Genomic DNA, 25448 nt, shown 5'->3' on the forward strand with positions numbered 1-25448 from the left:
CAGTGTATTTTGAACTCACCTTTCTTCAATCCCCACACAAAAGAAAATACACATTTAAATATGTAATTTCTTTCTTAGAGTGATTACTATACAAAGCCAAACTTAAGAAATGAAACTTTTGAAGTAATGCACTTAAAGCAAAGCAAAACATACTTCTCTGGATTGCAATAAAGTAAATTAAACCTTCTTGCTCCTTCCTGTACTTTCTCTTTAAATTTTCCTAACGTGAACACTCCCAAACTGCCCGGACTTCCTTTGAAAACAACCACATTTGGCTCATGACTGAGAGGACTTTGAACACACTTAAACCGCTTTAATCCAAGCTGCCGTGGCTGACCGTGTGGCCGCAACGCTGGTCGACTAAATGGCCTTGCTTTTGTTTGGAAGACGCTCGTTTAAATGCAGCAAAGACGTCGGGAAGTTCATGGAGGCGTCGCAGCTGTACTGGTAACTGTTTGCATTGCGCTGCATTCAGCAGGAGATCGTTTAATGCTCAAAGTTCTTCAAACTGCCTCCAAAACAGATGGGAAGATCATTCGGACAAGTCTAGTTTCGGTGCAGCTGCTTTTGCTTCAATGTTTGTTTTTCTTCTTTATATATACATTTCCACTAGATGGCGTAATTTCTTTAGATGCACAAAGAATGGCGAAAGTCGCCAAAATCACCAGGAAAACATCCAAAACTCCTTTGGAGTTATTTCATAGGGGATTCATATGTATTTTCTAATTAAGCTATGTTTTTCTTTTTTTTTTTTTTAAGGTTAAGGCTTTCATTTCTGTTTAGGATTTACGTGGTAAATTTGACTCAGTTCTACTTTAAATTTATTTCACTCATATTGTGGACAGCACACTTTTTTACTCCTTAAAACAGTCTGCTAGAGTTTATTCTAAAATCATTTAAATATTGTCCATTTTAGAAAAACCTCTAGCTTGTTTTATTATTTTGTTGTAAATAGGAATTAATCTTCAACTGAAATGAAATATTTCTTCCCAAAAAGGAGCGTGCGCATGCACATCCCTGGTGAAGTCACATGAAGCATATAGCAATCATTGTAAATTAATTTAGATTTTTCTTGGGGTTTTTTTTGTTCTTTTATTTTTTTTTTGTCTCATTTAAAGGTGTTTGAGACAAATGTGAGAACACTGTTAATTTTAGAAAAAAACTTGTTAACAGTAGCAGTTTGTAAAGAGAATTAGAGCTGACTGGAATAGCTTGATTTCCTTATCAAGGATTTCAAACACTGGAGCCAAACTATTGCAAAAATAATATTGTCTGGTCAATGAATTTTATTATAATAATTTTTTTAAAACTTCCAGTGTTTTCTGAAGAACTCTGTGGTAATGGCTCAGCCAATAGTCTGCCTACAGTCTGGAAGACAGTTTTCAATAAAAAAAAAAGCAATGGCTGAAAATGTTTACATGGTATTGTATTGCATTAAAAAACAAATTATTGAAGCTTGTAAAAAAAACTTAACAGTCTCACCTTGCAATGTGTTTTGACCCCTTTCTGAACTCCCTGAGATTGTTACTTTTTTTTCTGCTTCACAAAATAATTCACACTACTGAGTGCGGTCATCTATCCTTCAGATCCAAACACGTTTTTAGCGTCTCTTCTTGTGTTTGCTCAGATGCGGTTTTGTTTCTCTGCAGCTCTTCAGCTTCCTCAGGCAAGCGGCGTGTTAACAGCGTTGATCTGTACTTCGAGCAAACAGGACAAGGGAAACATGCTGTTCTTCTCATTCCTGGTGCTCTGGGTAAACACAGACCCACTAATCTGAGGATAAGATTTAATACCTTGTGTATAACAGATCTGCCCTTTTTACCACAGGAAGCACAAAGACAGATTTCGGTCCACAGCTGACGTCTCTGAACAAAGAGTGTTTCACTGTGGTCGGGTGGGACCCCCGTGGATATGGGCAATCCCGACCTCCAGATCGAGACTTCCCTTCTGACTTTTTTGAGAGGGATGCAAAGGACGGAGTAGATCTGATGAAGGTGACTTATGGCCACACTTAACTTTCCAAAACCATTTTCAGTGTGTTTCGATCCTCTTCCAATAAATACAGCTAAAAGAAAAGCACTCATAAAACACAGTTCATGTTCTGATTATTTCTTTCCACAGAATTATGAAACACGGTCAAACATGTGTCTTAAAGGCAAGAAAAACAACAAGGTTAACAGCCTATATCAGTACTTTAATGGCTAACAATTCTAATAAAATCTTTGCTTTGAGTGCCTTCTTTTTGTCAGGACAAAATTTCTGTTGATTTCCAAGTATCCCTTATTTAAATGAGTTGTTCTTTCCAGAGATGTGTTATCCATAATATATTAGCTATAACAGTGACTCATTTATCTTCAATTTCTGAGCAAAATGAGGAAGAGTGGGTGACTAGCTGTTTTAAGTGCACATGCAACGTTGGGTCGAAATGACTTTCTAGGCCTTGTCAACATTGTAATTCTTGTTTAAAAGGTGAGATGTCTCATCTGTCTTAAACTGCTAACATTTTCATATATAAAACAATATAATCACCTATGTGTGTATCACAAAAATGTATACTATTTTAAAAGGTTATTATGGAAATATTTATAAAAGATATTCCTTCACTGGTATTTTGTTCATATTTTTTTTTTAACAGACTCTAGGTTTTAAGAAATTCTCTTTGCTGGGTTGGAGTGATGGGGGAATCACTGCTATGATTGCGGCTGCAAGGAACCCTGAGCTGATAAATAAGATGGTCGTCTGGGGATCTAACGTCTTTGTTACTGAGGATGACCTCAAGCTTTACAATAGTACTCCAGTTTGTATTGTCCAAAATAACTGCAGGTGCAATAGTAGACATTGTTTTTTAACTATTGATTGCATATTTCTTATTTCTGGAACTATCTAGTGGTCCGTGATGTCTCCAAGTGGAGTGCAAGAATGAGGCAGCCCATGGAGGAAGTGTATGGAGCGGAAGCATTTGCTAAAATATGGGAGAACTGGGTGGATGGCATTGCTCAATTTGCAAAAAGACCAGAAGGTGAGGAAAACAATGCTGTTACAGAAGCATAACAACTGAAATGAAAGTAAAATAAGCCCTGTTTTTGCCAATTTTTGAAAAAGCAATATATAAAAGTAATCTTATTTATGTCTTATTTTGTATTTTAGGCTGAAATTATTCTTTTTGCATTGCATGTTTAGGCAATATCTGCATGGAACTTCTACCTCTTATCAGTTGTCCAACCCTGATCATTCATGGAGAGAAAGACCCTATGGTCCCCAGCTTCCACCCTCATTACCTTCACAAAAACATAAAAGCATCACGGTGAGACCATGTTCCAACCAATAACTTCTAGTGCATTAGATTTATTGTAACAATGAGCAAAAACATTTCCCCCTCCCTAAATCTAGGTTGCATTTAATGCCAGCGGGAAAGCATAACCTCCATCTGAAGTATGCCGAGGAATTCAACAAACTAGTTGAAGACTTCCTCAAAGACTGAAGCAGATCATTAGTTATTTTGTTGCTTGCAAACACTGATCTTCATCTTGGATATGTTTGTTTTTCTTAAATTTTCTTTTGTTTTTCTTTCTTTGACAAATAAAAAAAATATTTTTAAGCCTTAAGTCCACAGCTTGTAATTCCGTTGAGTGCTAGTTGTTGACTGCAAGTTCAACAATGAGATTTTGTCAACAACATAATGAAAAAAGAAGGCTCTTTGCTTCAAAGAGTAGTGAACCTCATCATATTAATATTGGTCGCACAAGAATCTGTTATGATTCGGGGGGCCTTTCCACATTTGACCAGGCTGCACAGCTACGTTCCTTTAGTAAACAAAATCTAAAAACTTATTTTTGTTTGATAAAACAAGTTTGATTATCAGAAACATGTAAATGTGAACAATCAAGAATATTTTTTTTTAGATTTGGAAACAATTGTCATAGAACTATGAAATCAACTCAGTTGATCTCTTAGCACATGCTTGCCTATCTTGATCTGATGTTTATGAAAACAATTACTGCATTACTTTCAGAATCTAACTTTTTTCAAACAAAACTTTTTTTTTTCAAAATGTTGTTTCTGTTGCTGTTTTTGAAATAAAAAAAATTATCCAACAACAAACAAGACTTTTAGGATAAATTAAGGACCATAAGTTAAATAAGTAATTTTTTTTCTAATTGCCGAAATGTAATTGAATATATGCACATTCAACATTTAGTAAAGAGTTCATTGTAATATTTTCAAAAAGTAATTATTTTATTGGTTGCGATTTGTGGCGGTGTTCTATCTGTGGAGCGCAGATAGTCAGAACACCGGAAGTAGCCCGTTGCATCTGAAATCGATTGGTTTGGTCTGCCATTTCCCCGCCGTAACCAGGAAGTGACTCCTGTTGTTTCACACGGCTCATCGTTTTCCAATGTTAGCGTTACGAAGTGCGTCAAAATGACTGAAATGCTGAACGGTTCGGACTTCGGAGGAATTTCAGTGCATAATTTCTCCGAGAAGATTCTGGAGCAGGTCGTCCACTTCCACGTGATGAAGTTGAACGGAGGTTTTTTCCTTTGGGTCGGTTCGGCTCCGGCTCTATCCAACCTAGCGGTTTCAATGAGCAGCAAATATGTAAGTAAATGGGTCAATTGAGCAGCTTCTCATTGATGTTTTCTGAGTTTATGTTTCTTCTTATGGTTTTCAGGACTCGATGCCGTTATCAACATTGGTGTTGGGAGATCCGTCTAATACTGCAGCAAACTCTTTGGCACAGAGGCTAGGTAATGTACAGTATGAATTTACTGTTTTATCACAATGTTTCTGTACCCGGGTATAATTAGTCTAAGAGTTAAAGCTTGTATTATGTTAAAGGAGAACTTCATCTGTTCTGCACTGATGATGATTTTGTCTTTTTCAGCTATGTTTGGCTGGATGCACAAATTTTGATTATGATGCATTTTACTATGATTTGAGAATTGTAGAAATTAAACTTAACAGCATTTGATATTTCAAGTTCTCTCAAAACTGAAAGTGATATTAACATTGATGCTGAAGGAACCTGATGAATACATACTAGTTTGCCTGTTGTATAACAGCAGTGACAGTACCAGCATTTTCATTTCCACTGTATATCACATATAGATAATGAATATCAAATTTAACACTGACATCCAAGTACGAAAGGTAAATGGTATAAACTAAGTGAGGCTTTTTAAACAGCATGACAAAAAATTTTTGTCATGCTGTTTTTGGTGAGTGATATATTATGTTTGTTCTCTTTATATTGCAAAAATTGCACACAGGCATCAAATTAGGTGCACATGTTGAGAGCATAATTACTCATCAATTGCAATTTGAAGGAGGGTTTACCCTGTTTAAACCAACAATTTTGCTGTTTTTCTGACTGTTGAAGTCAGAAGAGCTGTCTGAGGCCTTCAGAAAAAGATTGTAACAGCTAATGAGATTGGGACATTTTTTAAAGAGGTTTCAAAATAATTTTAGATCATTCATTCAGTTGTATGTAAAATATTCTTAAAATGGAAGAAAATTCAAAACGCCTGCCAGCAAGCCTAGGTCTGGTTGTCTAATCAATTTCACGCTGAAAGAAAATTCCAAATCCTTGCTTGTTAAATTAAGAAATTAATATTTTTGTTTCCTCAAGCTTCAGTAACTATAGCAATCTTTTTTGTGCAACTCACATACTAAGCTCTGCTGCTCAAACTACAAATGCATTTTTCAAAAAGCAGACAGTCCAACCGTATAAGATTAATTGCAATAGAAGCAATGTTGTAACAAAGAAATACTCAAAATCCCTTACCTTCATTGGGATCAACCCTTTGTCATTAATTTTGTACATCAGTATACCTTTCCGACTCAGATTTCTCAGGTTAAATTCCCACCGTATTTTTAAGTCATGTTTTTAATTAGCACAGCTCAAAGCATAAGTCCAAATGCTTTCTTCCCTCACATACATAGTTCATGTTATTTTTTAACATTAGCCAGTGAGTTTGTCTAATGAACCAAGTGAACAAAGATCTTTCTGTTTTTCTTCACAGCAAAGAGGACCAAAAAGCAAGTTTTTGTGAGTTACAGTCTTCCGATGACAGACTCCAGCCTGAGTTTGTTGGTGGAAAACCGGATCAAAAAGGAGCTGGAGCTTCACCCTGAGAACTTTTAGAAGCACACCACCCCTTTAAGACATTTACTTTCCTTACATCAACACCTGCTTATTCTTCTCATTGTCCTGCAACCAAACTCAAAAAAACAGAACAGACACACAAGTAATCACATCCACTGTTCTTTTATTGACATAATAAATTAAGTGGTTTATTATCAAAACATGTAGGCCTATGGCTTTTTATACAAATGCATCTTATTAAAAAAATAACACTTAGAAAACAGCATTAGAGACTGAGTTTTTTTTTGTTTGTTTGTTTTGTTTTTCATTGCTTTACCTGTTAAACATACAAACCAGTAAACCCATACAACACTAATATGGTTCGAATCATTATTTGGATTAGTAGGCTGGTTCATCTAGTTGATGTGCTTCTAAACATGTGAAGATCAAGATCCATACATGATGAATGAATGGCACATGTACAAATCCTACTCAGTATTCACATAGTATAAATGTTCACAGTTACAACTAGGCCAGTTCTACACTGCTGTACTCTAATCTTCACACGTGTTTATTTAAAAAAAAAACAACAGTATTTTATTGTGCTTTCTGCCTAATGTTAAACATAGAAACAGCAGGATTCTAACAATACTAACATACCCAGAACGAACAGTGACAATTGAAGCGGAAATATTTGCTAATGAAGGAGGTAATTCAAGCAACAAGTTTGCCCTTGGCATCATTAGAAAATAAATACTGGATTTCTTCAGTTACATCTCATCTTAAATCTGTAAAAAAAACAGAGACGATGAGATAAAGCCATTGAAATGCTGAGATACATCATTTAGACATACAGCAGTACACCGCCCTAATATCCATTCAGCTCTCAGGTTTGTCTCGTCATCAAGTCTCAAAAGGCTACACGTAAAAATCTGCCGTGGTCTCCGGCTGTTTGTAACATCCGACAACCATCATATGTCCCCCTGACAGTGTTAGTCTTTATTTAAAGATCGGCGTCTACACCGACTGCATCTCTGAGGATAAAGTGCCACAAATGGACTTCAGTTAGTGGGCACAAATGAGAAAAGGGGAGAAAACATACATGTAAAACTATTAAAACCATTTGTGCCCTTTCATGCAAAAAAAAAAAAAAAACAAATATTTATAGTGGACTAAGCCTGTATTTCCAACATATTGGCTAAAAATTCACAAACACTTGATTGCGTCTTTGACATTTAGTGCAAAATAATGTAAGAAACTCTTTGCCCCCTTTCAGATTTCTTCTGTTTTTGCTTTTGTTTGTCACACTTGTATACTAAAACCATAAAGCAAGTTTTATGTCAAAGATAACCTGAGTGAAACACTTTTCAAATTATTTCATATATTCAGGGAGCCCCAGTCCCTTTCTTTTTTTAAATGATGACCTCACTATGATCAATTACATTTTCTGAAAGTTGAGTTCAATTTCACCAATCCTGATTAGCTTCAGACCAACAGAATCATGAAATTACTTTAGAAGAAGTTTAAAATCATAAAGACTGTTAAATGATCTAAAAAACACACACACTGAATTGATCTAAAGAAATTTATGATCAGATTGACACCTTTGGGTTTGGAATGGAAGATGAAACCATTTCTAAGGCTTCAGGACACCAAATAAATCATATTGCCCACAAATGGAGAAAACAATGAACATCAGTGAACCAGAATCACACAGAGCAGCTCAACCAGGTCACAAAAGAACCCAGAACAACATCTGAAAGCACTGCAGACCTTTGTGTTGATCATGCAACATTTAAAATGAGGCTGGGTAAAAGGGACACCAATGAAAGAGTTCTCACTGGTGAGCAAAAATATCACAAAAACCCATCCCATATTCCCAAACTTAAACATCTTGACTATCCCACAAAACTGAATTGATGGGACCATGAATACTGACATTTAATGTCAGCAGCAGATGTTCAGCCAACACAAATTAAGGTGTTCTACTGGCCTGTTCAAACTCTAGATTGGGATCTGCCTGAGATTCAGTGGTATGACTTTAAATAAGCCTTTTAAGATTAAACACTATTAAGTTTGGTTGAACTGAAGGTATTCTGCAGATGTGGACCAAAATTCCTCCACACCAACATATGTTCCATCCATTCATCCATTTTTTGTACACCCTTCTCCCTCCTGGGGTCAGGAGGGGTGCTGGTGCCTATGTCCAGCGACCGTTTCGGGCGAGAGGCGGGGTACACCCTGGGAAGGTCGCCAGTCTGTCGCTGTTGGGTTTTTCAAATTGGGTTTATTTACCTTATTTCCACTTGCTAAATAAAATTATTATGTGAAAACCACCTTTTTTGTACTTGCTTAGGTTATCTTTAAACATTTAAGTTCACCAAAAACAAAAACCAGAAGTTTTCCACACGCAAGAACTATTTGGGCCCACTCAAATGATCCACAATTAGCCTGTTTCAACAAGTCAAATCTACAAACACAAAAGTCACAAAGTTAATCTGCCATTGGTTCACTTCCCTGCATTCGTTTACTTTAAGCAGTGCAGAAAAATCACCATTGTCACATTCTGACTTCAGATAAACCAGGTCCATACAATATTTTTTGGCAACTCCTGACTGAATCATTGTCACTAAATATTACACAGGCTTGCTGTCATTGTCATCATCTCAAACCTCACTACAGTTTAACAGCAGTTCATCTGGTTTGTCCGAACATTTTTGTTCCTTTTCTCCTAAAACATTTGATCACGTCTTTGATCTGGTTATCGCTGCATCAGTTATTTGCACAGTAGAAGACTATTGCTGTGATGTTCATACCCCGTTGGCTATGGCACAGTTACCAATCACCTCACCACCGGTTGCAAGAGCATAGGAAGCAGGTACCGCTGCCAGAGCGGTGGCTACTGCCGCCGTAGCGCCCCCTGTGGCTGTGAGATGTAACGGCGTGTCGTGGACACGCGAGTAGTCCCTTTCGTACTTGACAAGGAGGAGATGCTGCTCCCCAGGGTGGAGCAGGGTCTGACGGGTGAAGGTTTCTCCGTCGGCGAGGCTCTCTGGCAGCGGTTGACCCCGCGGCTCTGGCAGCAGCAGCAGGCAGATGATGCACAGCAGGGTGCAGCAGGCGAAGATCACGTGATGCAGGAAGTAGCCCTTTTGGTTGTGCAGCTCCATGATTGGGGCGGTTAGCATCCCAAAGCCTGCACTAGCCAGGACAAGGCCCAGACCCCCACCCCTGTACAAAGCGAAACTCAAACTCACTCGTGTTTTGATAGAACAGCAGACAAAAATTATATTCACACAAACATAGCTGAAATTGTTCTAGTAAAACAAAAAAATATGTTATGACAGTCATAATGTGTAAAAGTAGCAGAATCCAGCAGTCTTAGTCAGGTGAGGTGGACTCAACATTTGCATTTACTTTATAAATGGTGCCCATAAAAGACCATGTAGAAGTTAATCTCCATACCCTTTTTTATAATAAATGTGTAAAATAAATTAAATTATGTTCCAAAGTCTTATCTAAGAGGGTTAAATAAATACCACAATATGGTTGAACTGGCAGTTTTATTAAATACTATGAGCATTTTATTTCTACAAAGTATTTTAACACCTTAATGGGCTCCGGTGATTACCATAAAATATGGCTCTGAGATGGGAACTGTTTCTTGAAATCATAGAAAATTATTCTGATCTCAACCTCACTGACTTGACAAGCAAGAACTGAACATTTGTAATCTATGTTATCTATGCAACATTTACTGGGAGAAAAGAAAACTTCCATTCATTTGAATACTCTTCTGAGATTCTCTTGTTGTTTTCTAAAGCATGTCAAATGTTTACATTTTTTCATATTTGCTAATTTTACCTACAAAGTAAAACTGAATGCTGAGGTCAAGGTGTTTTTAAGTCTCATAAATAAAATATCTTGAGGTAACCAAAGATTACTTGCTTCTTGTGACCACAAGAGAGAGCTGTTGCTCTTCATAAAATGTACTGTGATCAGAAGAATGCAATGTAATTTTACTGTTGTACTACTTGCAATTAATTTATGTTGTTGGTTTAAACTTTAACAGTAAAAACAGCTTTGTTTTGACTCACCTGATGACAGTCGGAGTGATTTCAGCACAAAAGAAAATACTGAGCGTGCTGACGGCATGAGAAGAGAACATGCCGATGATGGAGAAGGCCACTGAGAATTTTCTGTTCAGTGTGTCTCGTAGGACTGTCCCCCCAAAAAAAAGAAAAGCAAGATGATGTCAGCAAAGTAAAAAGACCTGATGAGGAAAGCATTTAGGTCAAAATTGTACTGGAGCAGCAGCTGTACCTGTATCATGGCGGAGGCTGTACTTTCCAATTACTGGAGTTCATTAGTGAGCATTGAAGAATGGAAAAGAAAGGAGAGCAATTCATTAGTAAGCACAAATGGAAGAACAGTGCTGACTCAAAACAAGCAAAAAAAAAAAAAAAAAAAGCCCTTAGGAGAACTCTGAACAGGACCAATAAACAATGACTGCTGCACATGTAGGTCAGAAATGCAGAATGATAGTTAAACTGCAGTCTGTGCTGTTTTAATGACTCAGGAACTGCCTGCAAGGTGTGCTGAATAACCAATTTTCTGCCCAACATAAGATTCAATACTTAGATTTATTATAAAAAAATACATATAAGCATAATTTTGTCCATGCTCATTCAGTTAAGTTACCTTTAGCTGCAAATTTGCTATGCACTAAACATCTCAAATTCAATGTGTTTAAATGATCTAGAAATACAATATGTAATGGAAATTGCCTGTTCAAAATAAATAAAAAGGAATTCATGAAGGATCAGTTAAGAGATGCAAATGTCAGCATGTTTGGCTAACTAGCTTAATTTAAATTTTGATTTTGCTTGCACTACAAAATAATAAAATAAAATGGGTGACATACAGGATATTTTTTTAAAAAGTTGTTATGGGTAACACCTGGAGGATTTTTACTAGCTGCATAAACATATTCTTAGGAATACACAATAGTCATTTGTATTCCACAATTATTTCCCAGAAGCTACTAAGTATTTTCCCAAACTTTCATTGTACTTTCGAAACTAACCCGTATTACAAATCACTTTGTAGCTATCATTATAAGATACATGTAAGCTCACAGAAAGCAACTTGTAACTTGTTTTCATTCTTGGAAACTCATCTGTGACGTCAAGCAAACTTATATGTTGTGGCAGTGTAACTTGCACAGCCCAGGATGCAACTTGTGTATAAAGTGACCTGCAACTCTCTGCAAAGTAACTTGTAAGTACCAGCAGAATGCTGTACCTTGACTTGTAGGTTATGTGAAGTACCCTGTGCTTCCACTAAGGTAACTTAGTCAAGTCAGTAAAAACAGTAACTTAAAAGTAACAAGTAACTTGTAAGTTCTGCCAAATAACTGGCTGAGATTTTTTATGACACCAAATGAGTTCTGGAAAAAAAAAACTTTTAAAAGCAATAATATAGCTACAATTATTTCAAGCCCAATGGAAATTTCCCCTTTAAATGTAGCCAGTGCAACTTGAATCTGGTCACAGATTTAACAGATTTATTGTACTTCAAGTCCTCAGCTGTTACGCAACAGAAGTCACTTGGTGCTGCACTTGTTAAAAGTCCACACTAAAATGCATTTACTATTGAGCATCAATCAAAATTTAACATTTAAATTGTTAAAAATAGAAGATATGCTGTGTAGCATCATATCATTTTTTGTCTTTTTCAGACAAAAAATGCTCTTGTTGATTGAGAAAATCAGATTTCATCAGATTATAGTTGGTTCTGCCTTTTTATCTACAAAACAAGTCAATACCCACAGCACAGTTTCCAAAGCAACTTCAAAGTGCCATGCCTGGGGGTAAGTGTGCACTCACAGTTGAGCAGACCCAGCTGCAGTAGTGATGCCAAAGCTGTTATAATCATGAAGGTGAGCAGTCCTCCACGCCGACCCATCAGTCCCACTGCAGGGCAAAGAGCCAGGCATGTGGCTACGGCGATGCCAGCCATGGTGTAGTAGTCTGTGTGGCACAAAGCCGTGGGCTGGGCCTCCGGGTCCATCATACTGCGGGCGAAGCAGTGGTGGATCCCATAACCTGTCAGACTACACAAATACAAAGTGAGAACACAGCCGTGGACAGGAGACATGCGTCTGCCACAGGGATTAAGACCCACATTCTTTGAGTCTGCCTGTGGATGAAGTAATTCATGCTGTCAACGCACCGGATGTTGGCTATGATGAGCAAAAGAAGTATTTAAAGGCAACCACAACTCACTTACGAGTTCACACAAAGCACCACAATGTTTTTCCACAGGTTCCTGGTACTCATCATCTTGACAATGCAGCTCCTCTGGGGTTTCTTGTGTAGCTCCTGTTCCAGCTCTGGTAGGAAACATGAAATGTACACCTTGAGATCTATTTTTCCTTTCATATGATAGTAAGGGATCTTTTGCTCTTTTTAGCACAGAGAAGCTAACATGCCACGCTGACTTGATATATCTTCTTGGTCACTCAGAAAAAATGACACTCATATAAGATATGAATGTGTATCTGTTCAAGGAAAAAGATTGTTTTCATCATATTTGGATAAAATCAATACACTGTCAGAAATTCTGAAATTGTTACCACCAATATAAACTTACATATCTTGACTACCTGGAAACAAATGTACATGTATTATTAGTAAGAGCATCACAAGCTGCAGGTGATGGTGTAAAATATCTTGCATAAAGATCTGAGTGAGGCAACCGAAAGCATATTTGGCAGTTAAATGGATTTGAGAGCTTTCATCTGCTAAATTTGTCTTCACCTGCAAGAACTCCACTGGGCTCAGTTGTCAAGTCAACCTGGTTTTTTCTGGTGATGCGCAGCATCATGGCTTTGGACCGCTTGTAGTGCTGGGTCGCCAGCAACCAGCGTAGCGATTCGGGGAAAATCCTGCAGATTTAGAAGATGTGAAGTAAAGTTGGACTCTTTGAAAGGAGCTTTTTGCAGCTTCTGCCTGAACATCAAAAAGGAATATATCCTGTTATGCTCATTTTCTTGGAATTTATTTAATTCTGGGACTATGAAAGAAAGTAGAACTAGCTGTACAATTAAAAAAAAAACTTCTGTGGCGTGGGGTGAGTAGAAGCTCACAGCACAACTTCTTAAATCAGAAGAAAGGAAACGAGCCACAACCAAAACATCTCTAAAAATCTGTGTTGGAATTGTTTCATGTCCTGGAGTTTAACTGATGTTGCTGCGACTTATTCAGGCATAAAATTGGATGACATTTCTAAAGATGTGTGATGAAAAGTTCACTAGAAATTGCAACAGGCATAAGGAATCCAACAGAAAATGTTTTTTAATGAGGAAAAAAAAAATTAACAGGGATAAGAATTTTTAGAGAATTTTAGGAGAAAGTTTGATGCTACCTAATTTCCTTATTTTCAGAAAATAACAGAAGAAAGCAAAACCTGCAAAATAAAGTAAAATATTTGGTGATCTGGGCCTTCCAGAACAATTTTTATATTAAAATGCAATTGATGAATGGAGCCCCAACAATATTGGTGCAGAAGTGTTCTTTTGCCATATTTTTTTATTTATTTTGTAAACACTTGATATCAAAAATCATCACTCTATTTCTGATTAAGCCATGTGTTTTGCTGCCGATTTTGGACCAGTGCTGAACAGGAACGAAAGAATGATTGATATACACTCCAAACAGTTCTAAATGTCCTCCAGTGCTTTTGCATTTGTATCCTCAGAAAGACAGAGGAGGAGAACAGACTGTGCTGTAAGAGCAAGACAGAAAGAATGAAGAAGAAAACAGCAAGAGAAAGACATCTTTGTTTGGGTGTTGACTGCTCCGTACTGTGTAGTGTGTGTACTGTACAAGCCGTTGCCTGGCTCAGTGTGAGGAACCCTGGATGGATGTCTTCAGAGGGTGGGACTCACCAGACGTATGGTAGCATCAGAACAAAAGGGCTGATGATCACGATCTGCAGCACCTGCCAGTCATCCCCATTTGGCCAATGGCGGCACAGAGTGGCCACCCCTGGCATCAGTAGCTGCCCGCCCACCTTCAGAAAACTGGCCACCATGGTCATGGAAAAGCGCCAGCCTGGCAAGCAGAGCTCGATTCCTAAATAAAGAGGCAGAGCAGAAAGAAAGGAAGATTTTATCTCTGAATATTTAGACTCATTATGTTGTCGCAGCCAGAGAGGAGAGTTAATCAGGTATGAATGGGATGCGATTGAGGATATGTCACTAAAAGCAGAGGATTCAATGGTTTAAAAGAGGAAGATTAGTCTTTGTCTCGCAGTGATCTGGTATTAAGTGTATCCTGTAAATTATTTGACAATTTAGTGCCAAAGTGAAAGCTTTTTAGAACTCTTAGCTGTTCAGTATTCCCATTTCCCCAGAAGAGGCTCAAGTTCCCATTCTTACTGCCTGTAACATCTTACACTCCAGATGGCTGGGTCCATATGGTGACGTCGTTTCTCAAGGTGACCACTGAGGGTGTGTGAGGATAGAGGAAGGAGGGACTCTGAGAAACATGTACTGTCTTTGATTATTATGGAAAATATGATTGAAAAATCGGAGGGAAGCCAAGGAGGGTAAATAAGTATTAGAATTAGACCTATTAAGGCATTGTTGTGGCTCCATGTCTATTTGCATATGAATCAGATAACAAATCTGATGAAGACAGAATTTGAATGGCAGCTGTAAGTGGCCATACTAACATCTATTCATTTGTATCTAAATAAGCCGGGACGCATAATAAAATCAAGTTTAAACAGAGTCATACTGGCAAAACAATGAGCACCATCACTTCTAATGGGTGGAAAGGCAGCAAAACAAAGGATGCTCCCCAGTTCTCTGAGGAGGTGTCAAATCCCACTGATAACACACAAACATGCTCAGGTCAGAATCTTTATTTTTGTTAAAGCTGACTGTGAGAACCATTATTCGTATGCTGATTATCTCACCACTCCTCCATGAGCTGATCCTCCCTCACTCCCCCTTCCTCCCTCTCCTCTGCCGCTCTGAAGTGGCTCTCACTCTCTTAAAAAAAAATAAAAAATCTACCATCCCCCATCGCCATCCTCCTCCTTTCACCAAGCAGCTTCTCCTCTGACTTTACACCTGCAACTTGCAGAGGCTTTGCAGAACAACAAACCCAGAGTGAAAAAACATGAGACAAAGAGAAGACGACAAAAACCAAAGAGCTAGTAACCAGACTTGTCTTTCAAGGCATACGGCTGAGAGCTTTACCACAGTCACATTGTATTGTTTTGCTGCTGTCTCCCTAACCTCGCCCGAGGCTTGATAACAAAGTGAAGGGACCATTGGCTTTCTGTCAGCATGAGTTCTCATAAAAACCACTGTGTGGTTTAGTTTGTCTTATGCAGAACAGCTCAGTCACAAAAAAAAATATGCACCTTGACTTGCTGTTGTTATGTTCAGTTTAATCAGGCAGCAGGGCAAAAATGAAAAACAATAATCTCAAAATTATTATTTTTTATTCTGCTGCTTTGGGAGCAACTCAAAGTGCAGAGTTACATAAAGTTTCATGTTCTGCAAGCCCAAAATAGAACTACAGACAGGGAATGCTAAATAAAGGGGAGGGACGTATCCACCATTTCACCTGTATGATACACTAGATAGGCGTTTGACGTAAAAATTAGTTGGAGTTCATCTGGAAAAGGTAAAGGAACAAACAAGCTCTTGAAAGTCCACAAATGAAAACAAGGCAGCCTGAAGTGATTTCATCCTTTGTTCAGATATAAATACAACAACCACGACAAAGTTATTTCTCAAGTCATTAAAATAAGAAAACAGCTTCATCTTTGCAATTAATGATAAAGATGTTTGTCATTATTCACTTGCCTATCTGTTGTCCAAGATCACTCTGAGGTTTTAAGCAAAAGACCCAAGATAATTTCTTCAAGAGTCACTGTCGAACAAAACCTTTGGTTTTAGAAATTTAATGCGAGAGAATGTAGTTCTATTCACACTTTGTAGAGAGAATAGTGAAGCTTAATATTAGTAACCTTTTAATAAATAGTAATAAAAGGTTAGTAATAGGTAGTAAGAAGATAAGATACTGTTTTGTCTTTTATATAAGATAAAACAGTATAAGGACAAACCCTCTTCTGAGCCTCAGTAGGGACTTTAGGAATGGATGTGAAACGTTTGACAATTCGACACAGGCACAGCATGACAGCAGCATTAAACCCAGCTGAGTCAGCAGAAGTCCCTCGCCTCAGCTCAATGAAACACAACCTTAGTACATGCTCTACTTTCCTTGCCCTTGTCATGAGCTGCAACACTCTGAGAGGCAGGGACAGAGAGATCAGAGAGACAATTCCTGATTTCTGGACATAAACCTTCATTGTAGATATATGCTACGAGTCAGTGTCAAAATTTGTCATCCCCAGAAGCACCTCCTATAATTTCTTTGAGTTAGAACTGTACTTTTGATTTACAGGATGTTGACCCATTTTATATGTAAAAGGATCTCTGGAGATGCCTCATGCGGATTAATTATTCCCTCTGTTGTGTGCAAACCAGAACTGCTCTGAATATTTAAAAGAATTATTCTTTATGGACAATTTTTAAGAAAAGGGTACAAGTCAGATTTATATTTGTTTGCAGTTTTGTTTTTTTGGTTTTGTTCGTTTTTAGTTTTTCCATCACTTGCTTTGTTGCCTTTCACCCTATTATTATAAAGCAGAATCAATGAGGTGATAAAGGTCAGCCCTTCTGCAGAAAATACCAAAATTTTATTGAACAGATAAGTGGTTTTGCAATATTCCTAATACTTTTGCGATTGTAAACCAAAATCTTTCACCCATGAGCAGGTTCCTGTGAACAATGACACATCTTTCAGATTCAACCTTAAGTTTTTGGGATCATATTTTTTACATTTTTTTTAAATGTGACTTTTGGAACAACTCCATCTGCCTTGAATCTTAGAACTCTTTCTGAGAATATTAATATGGCACAAACAAATTCAAGACACACCAAATATTCAGCAAACAAAGTAAACAACTTATAAAGTTAAAGGTAAGAATGTTAGTATGTTACTGTACATACAAAAAGAGAGAAAGAACAAAGTGAAGGTTGCAGTAAAAATCCTGATGGGGTATCAAATATTACCTCTGTGCAGAAATGGTTCAATAAGCAAATATACCACAAGCACATATTATTTATTTGAGTAAACTGAGGGTCCGTCTGACTGCTTCAGCGGTGTTCATTATGCAGCGTGTGCTGCAGAGAGATAACCAAACATTGAGATTTAATATGAGTGAGTCGTGGGGTGGGGCTAATAAATTGGTAGAGGATGAGGAAGAGGAAGGGGGTTAATGGAGAGCAGAGGAGATTTAGAAACAGAAGTTCTGCGCCGAATTTACAGCGGCAGCAGTGGGTGAAAAGAGCGCACGAGGCAAGCAGCTATTTCTGCAACATAAATACTCCTCCTTCATCTATAATACAGTAAATCCATCCTACATGTTTATTTCTGTATTTTTCTGTATGACCTCTTTCCGTATGTGTTGCTCAGCAGTATAACGGGCTTTATGTGCCCCTGTTGTGCTTCAGCATCTGCTACAGTGCAGCTTCATGACAGTGAGGCGGTTTTATTTTAAATCGGCAGCTCAGTGAGATTTAAATTAAACACTATTTTGGGGGATTAAATACAGAGTTTAAGCTTTAATGTGGAGAATTTTTTTATCTTAAGAGGCTTTATAGATTTGGAACTTTTTTAATTATACAGAGACGTTCTACTGCGCCACCATTATCACAACAACAACAGGAATCTACAAACGGTGTGTTGAAGATAAAAATCAACTGAAATGTTCAAAAATCAACTAATTGATTATTAGTGATGATATTTTCAGTCAATAAATTAAGTGAAATTAATGGCTTAGATGTAAAAAAAAGAAAAAAATCTTAATAGAAAAATAATATCCTTAAATTTATTCATTGTAAAACCAGATTATGTGCGGTTGGGATCATTATGGCAATAGATTCAAACTTGTGCAACAAACTCACAACAAAAAAACATTACAAGATTTTTCTGTCCCATTGTTCCACCGTGTAAAGAGATCTGAACTATTAAAATAACAATATAAAAGATATTTATAGCTATGATTATTGTAAATGTAGATTTTTAAGTAGTTCTAACATGTCAGCTGAAAATTTACTCAGAAATAGCCACATATTGAAGAATATTTTCTTTCTGGTTCTGATTTGTTTCCCTGTGTTAAAATGACACACTAAATGGGTTTGACAGTCAGAGAAACATCTCATTTTTAGATTATGAATAATGTGTAAACAGAGCTTGTTTTTGTTCCTCCTTCTGTATGCATGCACACCTCACACAGTCTACCAACAACAGCTCACAGAAACACTGTTTAGTTACACTTTAAATTGCATTCACCACACAGTCGCGTCTTGCATTAAAGCCGCAAACATAAAGCAAATTCAGATGCTTATCTAAATAGCTCTAAGAACATCTGTGACAAAAATTCAGTTTCTGACCCACATTTTAATTGCTAATCATCACTGGAAATGGTTCTATTTTATAATCCATCTTATTTATCTCACTGATCCTTTCTAAGTCCAATAGCCTTTATCTATGGACTCCCTCTAAATACCACACACCACTGTTACCAAAGCTTCATTCGCTGATGTTTACATCACAGATTAAATCCCAGTCCTCACAGGTTTCTCCGCAGACGGCTCATTTTGTTTGTTAGCCAGAAGAGGGTCATTTGAAATTTATCAGGGAACCATGCTGAGGGAGGACAAAACAACACCCCATCGCCCGAACTCGAGCCTGCCTGAGCTTCCTGCATCATGTGTGACTAATTTCACAGTGGCCTGAAAAGAGAGAAGAGGCCCACAGAGGGTGAGACGAGGGAGGCAGGGAATGCAGGGGACAATGTCTGGGAAAAAACGTCATCCACCAGTTTGGTGTCAGCTTGACGCCCCAAGGAATGCCTTTTACAAAACATTTAAAGAAAAAGGAAACACTTTAGATAATAATAAAAAAAGAGGAAGTAACATTTGTCTTATCTTTATTTATTTATTTTTTTTTTGCATATGTTGGACAACCTCATGAATTTGGTCTTTTTACAAAGGACCAGCACTGTGTTTCCTGGGTCTGCTGTGTTCACACAGGGAGTCATTCATCACTGTTACACTAGATTGGATAAAACTATTAATTTAGCATAAATTAACATCAAGACATTGATCCTATTGTCAAAATCTTCTTAATTCAACAGCTCTAATGCTGAGCAAAGCACAAACCGGGACAGACAAACCGCAGGAGGACAAAAGGCAGACAACAATCAGAAGGCATAAGCTTGTACTTACTGAGCACGTAGAGGGAGAGAGCGAGGCCCGCCAAGCAGAAACCCTCAAAGAAGCGCAAAGTGCTGAACATGGTGACATTTACAGAGAAGGCGACAGACAGGCCGAACACCAGCATGAAAAGCGCCGAGAGAATCAACACCGGGTGTCGGCCAAACCTTGGAAACAGAGACAGAGAGAAGCAGCAAAGAGTTTAAAAAGTGAGAGTGACTGCAGAGAAATCAGGTGAAAGAGATCACTGTGTGCTCTGGTTTAAAAGGGGCATGAGGTCATTAGGGCAGCAGGTCAGAGTTGCTGCATTGTTTTCATTGTTACTGATCCATTTCCTCCCACGGTCCAGATTAGGTTCTCTCTGAGGCTGCAGACCTGAACCAGCACAGCAGCGTCAGTGTGAAATCTGCTGGGAACTCAAAGAAAAAATGTTGGTTTAGCTTTTCTTCTGAGTTTGTCCTCACTTTAAATTATGTGAGGATTACATGAAGCTTCTGGAAGTGGGCCTAAGAACAGAGAACTCAAACTTTTCTTCAAGGTTAGTTTCAATGGGTTCATTTTGAAGTTAAAACTTACTCTGTGGCCTTGTTAGTCAAATAACTTTGATTTTCCAAAGCATTGAGTTAAAGCTAAAAAAAGTTGTGTTTTGTTTATGTGATGATTACAGGTCTATTCCCATGTGGACCAGTATCTATGTGCATGTGGTCATATCCAGACGAAAACTGGTCAAAATCAGACATGAGGATGTGAAGATGGTAATACAGAGCGCTGTTTCTGCTGACTAACGGAAAACACATTAGTAATATCTTCTAGCTGAGTGAGCTTTTTTTTAAAAAAATCTTTAAGTATACTCCAGTGTGCACAGCCAAATCCAGGCATCCAGGCAAAAGCAGGCATCTTGCAGGAGCTGGCATGCTCAGCTCTAATGAATGAGGAATCTCTCTGAGATACAGGATGCACCTGACTTGTGCTTCACTGCTGCAGGAGATTTTTATGTTTTCCACAAACTAAATGAGAAAAATAATAACGTCAGCTGGTGATTCAGTCGAGATACTCCACACATTTTCTGACAGATTTACATCTGAATTTTGGCTAGGACATTCTGAAGTTTGAAAATGTGTCTCCATTTGTCTTCTGTTGTTGATTTTGACATGTGTTTGGACTGACTGTGATTCCCTCTTTAGCCTCCGCTTTCTAGCAGACACCTGAAGGTTTTTGAGTGAAATGAACTGACATTTAGAAATGTTCCAGGTGCAGACACCTAGTTCCATTAAAAATGAGTTTGAATAAAGTGACAAAAATATATATATCTCTTAATATGCTGCCATTTAGCAAACAGATAATTCTGGTAATCCTAACACAAAATGTTCAGTTTCAGTTCATGTCAGATTGTGAAAAAAATTTTTTTTGAAAACAAATCTGCATGGTCTGCTGCTGTTCTGATTGTTGCTTTCATCTAAGCTTTTGGAACATTCGCTGCATGCTTTCCTTTCAGAGTTGTTCAAATTAATTAATGCGGAGATGCAGTTCGAAACCAAGTGTAAATTGAATCACTACCAACCTGTGAGCAGGAAAACGTGTGTAAATCAGGTGTTGCAGCTTGTTTTAGAAAGTCAGCTGCCCAAGTTTTATTACGCATTGAAACCTATATTTGTGCAGAAGCATCAGTGCTAAAAAAAAAAAAAACTCGTTTCAGGACTAGAAACAACTTGAGAAGTTTGGAGAAAATGAATCCGGTTACCTGTTTTTATGTCTAAAACATTTAATTATTTGAAAAAAGGAAAGGGATCCTGAAAATCAAGGTTTTATTGATTTTCAGGACAAATCCTGTAATAAAGGCAAATAATTCATTAATTAACGAGAAACAAAACTAAAGAAAATAAATGTAGTTAAAAACTGAAACTTTTGTTTCTTGTAAATCCAAAAAAACAAAAGTTGATTTTAAAATAAACAATTCAACAGAGAATATGGATCATACCAGTCAGCCATCACACCCATCACCAGGTAGCCAAATATTGAGCCCACCAGCATGGAAAACTTGGCTATGTGGACCTTCCACGCCGAGTCGCACACCAGGTGCCACTGAAACAGACAGAAAACAGAGAGGAGCAGGTTTAGTCAGTTTGAAATTCTCCCGGAAAAGGGAAATAAACATCAGGACTTGTGTATGAACCAAAACAGTCCTCCTATACTCAATTTCTCTGTAATTCTGAAATATTCACATTTAAGTCTATAAAATCATGATAAAACACAAACACGTGTGTGAATAACAAAACAAATAAACACCAAACTAACAAACAACAAACACATGGGAAAGTGCGAGCGCGTCCTCACTGACAGAAATCAATAGTTTTTGTCTCACGGGTCAGTGAACACACCACTGCAGCTCTCACTATCTGAAAAACAGCCAAGGACTCAAATAAGGAGGCACAGCTTGCTCTTTATCTGCATACAACTCCGAAATCAGCAACCCTGCAGTCAGATTGGGCTGTGTGGAAAGTGTTTAACAATAATTCAGAAAACTATTTGCTGAGCTGCCACTAAAGGGGGAGCAATGGGTCAATTAGTAACTTTGCATGATTATTTTAGCAATGACAAAGCCTGTGGTGCAGATATGGAGAACACTTCCAACCCATGTTTTGCTACATATAGGTTATTAGTTATAATAATATCAGAGGAAATTTATGTTGTTCATACATGCAAGTCAGAAATCAGTCACATTCATTATAAATTAAGCATATGTCAGGAATCAAACAATTCCTTATTTTTTTCACTAACTGTAGGTTTTTCTAAACTGTAATTACACTGTAGTTAGCAAAACTGTATACAAATGAAAAGCAATATTTTATTTCTATAAAGCAGCATGTAATTAGAAAGTGGAAGGAACAGACTTGATGGTTTCCAACATCTTTTACATCTGAAAACGGTGGCGTATATTCACCTCCCCTTTACTCTGGCGCCACAAAACAAAATTCAGTGCGGATAGTTGCCAATTTCCTGCTGAAAAAAGCCGAATCCCCTCAGCCACAAGCTGAGGAATTTATCCAGGAGATGAGCTGTGTTAGTTTTCATTTTTGGTCTCATCTGACCAGAGCACATTCTTCCTGATTGTGTCTAACATCATATTGCGTTTCTTATACGTTTCATTCAAAATTAGCCTGCTTATTCTTTAAAGGAATGTATGACTAATAGTTGTCATGTCAACAAATACTCCACCTGAGCTATGATTTCCTGCAGTTCCTCCAAAGTTACTATGGTCTGTTCCTCTGAATAATGTACACCTTGCCTGGCCTGCCAGTTTAGTTAGACCACCATATTTTAGTAGCTTTTCATTGGAGCTGTGCTCTTTTTGTTTTCATATGAGTCCTTGATCAGAGATCTCTGAGACGTTGAAAGCTCAGGATATTGTTTTCTTCACAAATTAAATCCAGGCTTAACCAATGTTCAGAGCTTGGAGGATTTTACAGAAGAGCATCACTGAAACAGGTGGATTTACAATAGGAGGAACTGGATTTTATTTAGGGTTATTAGAGTGAAGGGGAAAAAACTTTAAAAGCATTTAATGTTTCCATTCCACTTCATAACTGTGTGTTGCTCTGTGATGATTTCTCATAGAAAAAAATAAAATATGGTGAACTTTGTGGAACAAGATGGAAAGAAAGAAAAAAAAGTGGTGTTTAAATGTTCTGTACATTTCCAGAACTAATGCTTGATATCAGTCAAAGTAATGGCTAATTAGTTTTGATTTGGTCATTATTTTTACCAATCTGCAATATTTATATAATTAATCGTGCTGTAAGTGCTAAAGTCCATCACTAAACCTCTTAACCTTCAGCTGCTGAGTCTCATATTGAGGTCAGTGGGTGAGCTGCCAGTCAGCTGTTTGCTCCACACTCAGCACTGATGCTCGCTGATGGTGAGGATGATGATGGGGAACAGAGGGTGTCTGCTGTTACCTTGGTAACCACATTCTGAAGGAGTCCTGTTTGCAGCTCCAGCCTCCGCTCCTCGCAGGCGCACAGCAGCCCGGCGCTGTTCCCGGGTTCCTCCGCGGTGCCGTTGGCCCGGAGCTGCAGCGCGGGCGCGCCGCTGGCAAGCACGGGTGGCCCGGTCCAATTACTGTGGTTACCCGCGGGCAGCACGCACGTTCCGTTAGGCTGCGCCAGCAAGAAGTGATCCGAGAACTGGCTGAAGCCGATGAAAAGCGCGGGTATCCATGTCAGGACCACTAGCTGCTTCTGGTGTCTCCCGAAGCCCCCCAGAGATGGCAGCACACAGCCGTCGATGTGAGGTAGCAGCCGGGGCGCGGGGCGCTCTAGCGGGGTGAAGCCGTTCTCGGGCGGGTGGTCCTGCGCCTCCGGCCGGCGACCCGCCATCACGACCCGGCCACAAAAACACAGCAGCTGTGCGCAAACGAAGCCCCCCGCTCCGCCACCCTTTGCGCACCCTGTGCTAAACCTTTTGACACAAAGGAATCCCAGAGCGCAGACAAATCCCGTGAGTTACGTACAAGAGCAAGAGCCCGATAAAAGCAGGGTCCACCGAATCACCGAGCAGAGACCCACATGTCGAGAGGGACCAGGAGAGGCTGTGTCAGGAGGAGAGGGCTGCGGGGAGGCTTCCGGAGAGGGGCGGACTCAGCCAGGCTTTGTATTCCATGAGTACAGCTCCTACAGCAGGATCCATCCATGTGGGGCTCCACCTTGCCAGGCCTGGGGGGGTCGTATGACAGCGTGGTTAAAACATCAGTGTGACCTTCATCTCTGAGCGCCACAGGTCTCATACCTGTCCGAACCGTGCCCTCCTGCAGCTGCGCATCATTCAGGTTCCCAGATATCCAACCGTTCCACAGCGAGATCCTTGAAACCCGCCGCTCGGCTCCTCTCCGTGGAAATCAATGGAAAGCTGTGCCAAAGCTGGGCTTGGAGCAGATACGGGCGGGGGGGCAAACCCCGCCCTCCGTCGGTGGCGCTATTCGCAGCGATTGGAGGGGCTTCAAAGAGCGACTGCGCCACTGATGGGCATCTGGAGGCAACAATAGTGCCCTTTGTGCCGCCTATGAGTGTTAAGCCTGTTAGGATCACTCAGTCATTCATGTTTCCCAACGAAGCGGGATGATTTAAAGTACTCACAACCTCTGCTCCAGGTGGTTTTTCTTTCTTGCTTCTATATACTTTTAGATCGGTTCTCCTGCTGCATCCCACGGATTCAGAAATGCGTCATACGCTCCTTTCATAACCTTCATATAAATAGATTAGTAAGTGGTTTGGGGAAACAATAGAAGGACGGCTGTTTTCTGGATGCTGTACTGCCTCTGAGCCACCAGAGGGCGACAGATCACCAAACTAAGAATTTTTGCACCAATTTGCCCTACAAACAAATGTAGAATTAGTCCTCATTTTTACTTTAGATGATAAAATATGAAATAATTACACAGATAAACTCGATTTAATGGATTTAAGAACAGCTCAGTTTTGAGGTTAGCTGAAACTAAGCTTTAGATTGACGTGAAAATTTCTCCACTCTAATAAGGACGTCTACCTCATGTGGTTGGACCCAGATTAAGATGCAAATGATGGTATTCAATGAACAAACATTACACAAAAATCCAGGGAGCACACAATAGCAGCAGAAAATCTCTAAATCTTGCAGCAACTCAAATAATATCATCAACAGACACAAGGCAAATGTCAACAGATGGTAGATAAGACAATAGAGGAGAACCTGACAGGGTGCAAGAGACAGAGGTGGGTATAAATACACAGATAAGGTAATCAGGGGAAACGAGGGACAGCTGGGGACAATCAAGGGGACAATGGACACTCAACTGAAAAACAAATTGGGTCATTCTAGTATATTAGGTGTTGAACTAGTACAAATTAAAAGTAGTCCAGATTAATTTTCTCAGCGGTGGAACTGTGATTCAGTCAAGTTTTGAATCAGCTACTAACTTAAGCACTTTCTGAGAGGTTACAGTTCAGAGAAATGTGAGAACAT

At 38.8% G+C, this 25448-nt stretch overlaps 3 protein-coding genes across 4 annotated transcripts; 2 read left to right on the forward strand and 1 right to left on the reverse strand.

Annotated features, from left to right (window-relative positions):
• The first annotated feature begins 240 nt into the window (after positions 1-240).
• On the forward strand, positions 241-3598 carry bphl (biphenyl hydrolase like). The gene is made up of 7 exons (XM_055053932.1): positions 241-447; positions 1650-1753; positions 1828-1994; positions 2636-2789; positions 2888-3019; positions 3181-3304; positions 3391-3598. The coding sequence occupies exons 1-7, from the start codon at positions 365-367 to the stop codon at positions 3479-3481; spliced, it is 855 nt and encodes a 284-aa protein (XP_054909907.1). The 5' UTR covers positions 241-364; the 3' UTR covers positions 3482-3598.
• Positions 3599-4339: 741 nt separating this feature from the next.
• On the forward strand, positions 4340-6461 carry psmg4 (proteasome (prosome, macropain) assembly chaperone 4). The gene is made up of 3 exons (XM_055055905.1): positions 4340-4599; positions 4673-4748; positions 6024-6461. Exons 1-3 carry the CDS (start codon positions 4423-4425, stop codon positions 6143-6145), a joined length of 375 nt encoding a protein of 124 aa, XP_054911880.1. The 5' UTR covers positions 4340-4422; the 3' UTR covers positions 6146-6461.
• LOC129376297 (solute carrier family 22 member 23) lies at positions 6253-24332 on the reverse strand. 2 transcript variants are annotated; one of them, XM_055055895.1, is made up of 12 exons: positions 24237-24332; positions 24017-24163; positions 23408-23909; positions 21430-21533; positions 19464-19618; positions 14037-14223; positions 12907-13034; positions 12377-12479; positions 11974-12200; positions 10409-10441; positions 10183-10306; positions 6253-9316 (listed from the first exon to the last, which is right to left on the reverse strand). In XM_055055895.1, the coding sequence occupies exons 2-12, from the start codon at positions 24139-24141 to the stop codon at positions 8896-8898; spliced, it is 2109 nt and encodes a 702-aa protein (XP_054911870.1). In that variant the 5' UTR covers positions 24142-24163; positions 24237-24332; the 3' UTR covers positions 6253-8895. The 2 variants fall into 2 exon arrangements, with proteins under 2 accessions (XP_054911870.1, XP_054911861.1); XM_055055886.1 differs by having other exon boundaries at positions 24017-24332.
• Positions 24333-25448: the final 1116 nt, after the last annotated feature.

The sequence above is a fragment of the Poeciliopsis prolifica genome, unplaced genomic scaffold, assembly GCF_027474105.1.
Source record: "Poeciliopsis prolifica strain line A6 unplaced genomic scaffold, Auburn_PproV2 SCAFFOLD002, whole genome shotgun sequence".
NCBI lineage: Eukaryota > Metazoa > Chordata > Actinopteri > Cyprinodontiformes > Poeciliidae > Poeciliopsis > Poeciliopsis prolifica.

What these genes read in the sequence shown, in the direction of transcription:
- bphl (XM_055053932.1), top strand. Translation starts at nt 365, where the DNA reads ATGGCCTTGCTTTTGTTTGGAAGACGCTCGTTTAAATGCAGCAAAGAC. An exon ending in ACGGAGTAGATCTGATGAAG is followed by an intron (nt 1,995 to 2,635) that starts GTGACTTATGGC and finishes TTTTTTTAACAG; the next exon opens with ACTCTAGGTTTTAAGAAATT. An exon ending in TGACCTCAAGCTTTACAATA is followed by an intron (nt 2,790 to 2,887) that starts GTACTCCAGTTT and finishes GGAACTATCTAG; the next exon opens with TGGTCCGTGATGTCTCCAAG.
- LOC129376297 (XM_055055886.1), bottom strand. Translation starts at nt 24,234, where the DNA reads ATGAGACCTGTGGCGCTCAGAGATGAAGGTCACACTGATGTTTTAACC. An exon ending in TTCAGAATGTGGTTACCAAG is followed by an intron (nt 21,534 to 23,407) that starts GTAACAGCAGAC and finishes TGTCTGTTTCAG; the next exon opens with TGGCACCTGGTGTGCGACTC. An exon ending in TCTCTCCCTCTACGTGCTCA is followed by an intron (nt 14,224 to 19,463) that starts GTAAGTACAAGC and finishes CTCTTTATTTAG; the next exon opens with GAATCGAGCTCTGCTTGCCA.
- psmg4 (XM_055055905.1), top strand. Translation starts at nt 4,423, where the DNA reads ATGACTGAAATGCTGAACGGTTCGGACTTCGGAGGAATTTCAGTGCAT. An exon ending in TTTCAATGAGCAGCAAATAT is followed by an intron (nt 4,600 to 4,672) that starts GTAAGTAAATGG and finishes TATGGTTTTCAG; the next exon opens with GACTCGATGCCGTTATCAAC. An exon ending in CTCTTTGGCACAGAGGCTAG is followed by an intron (nt 4,749 to 6,023) that starts GTAATGTACAGT and finishes TTTTCTTCACAG; the next exon opens with CAAAGAGGACCAAAAAGCAA.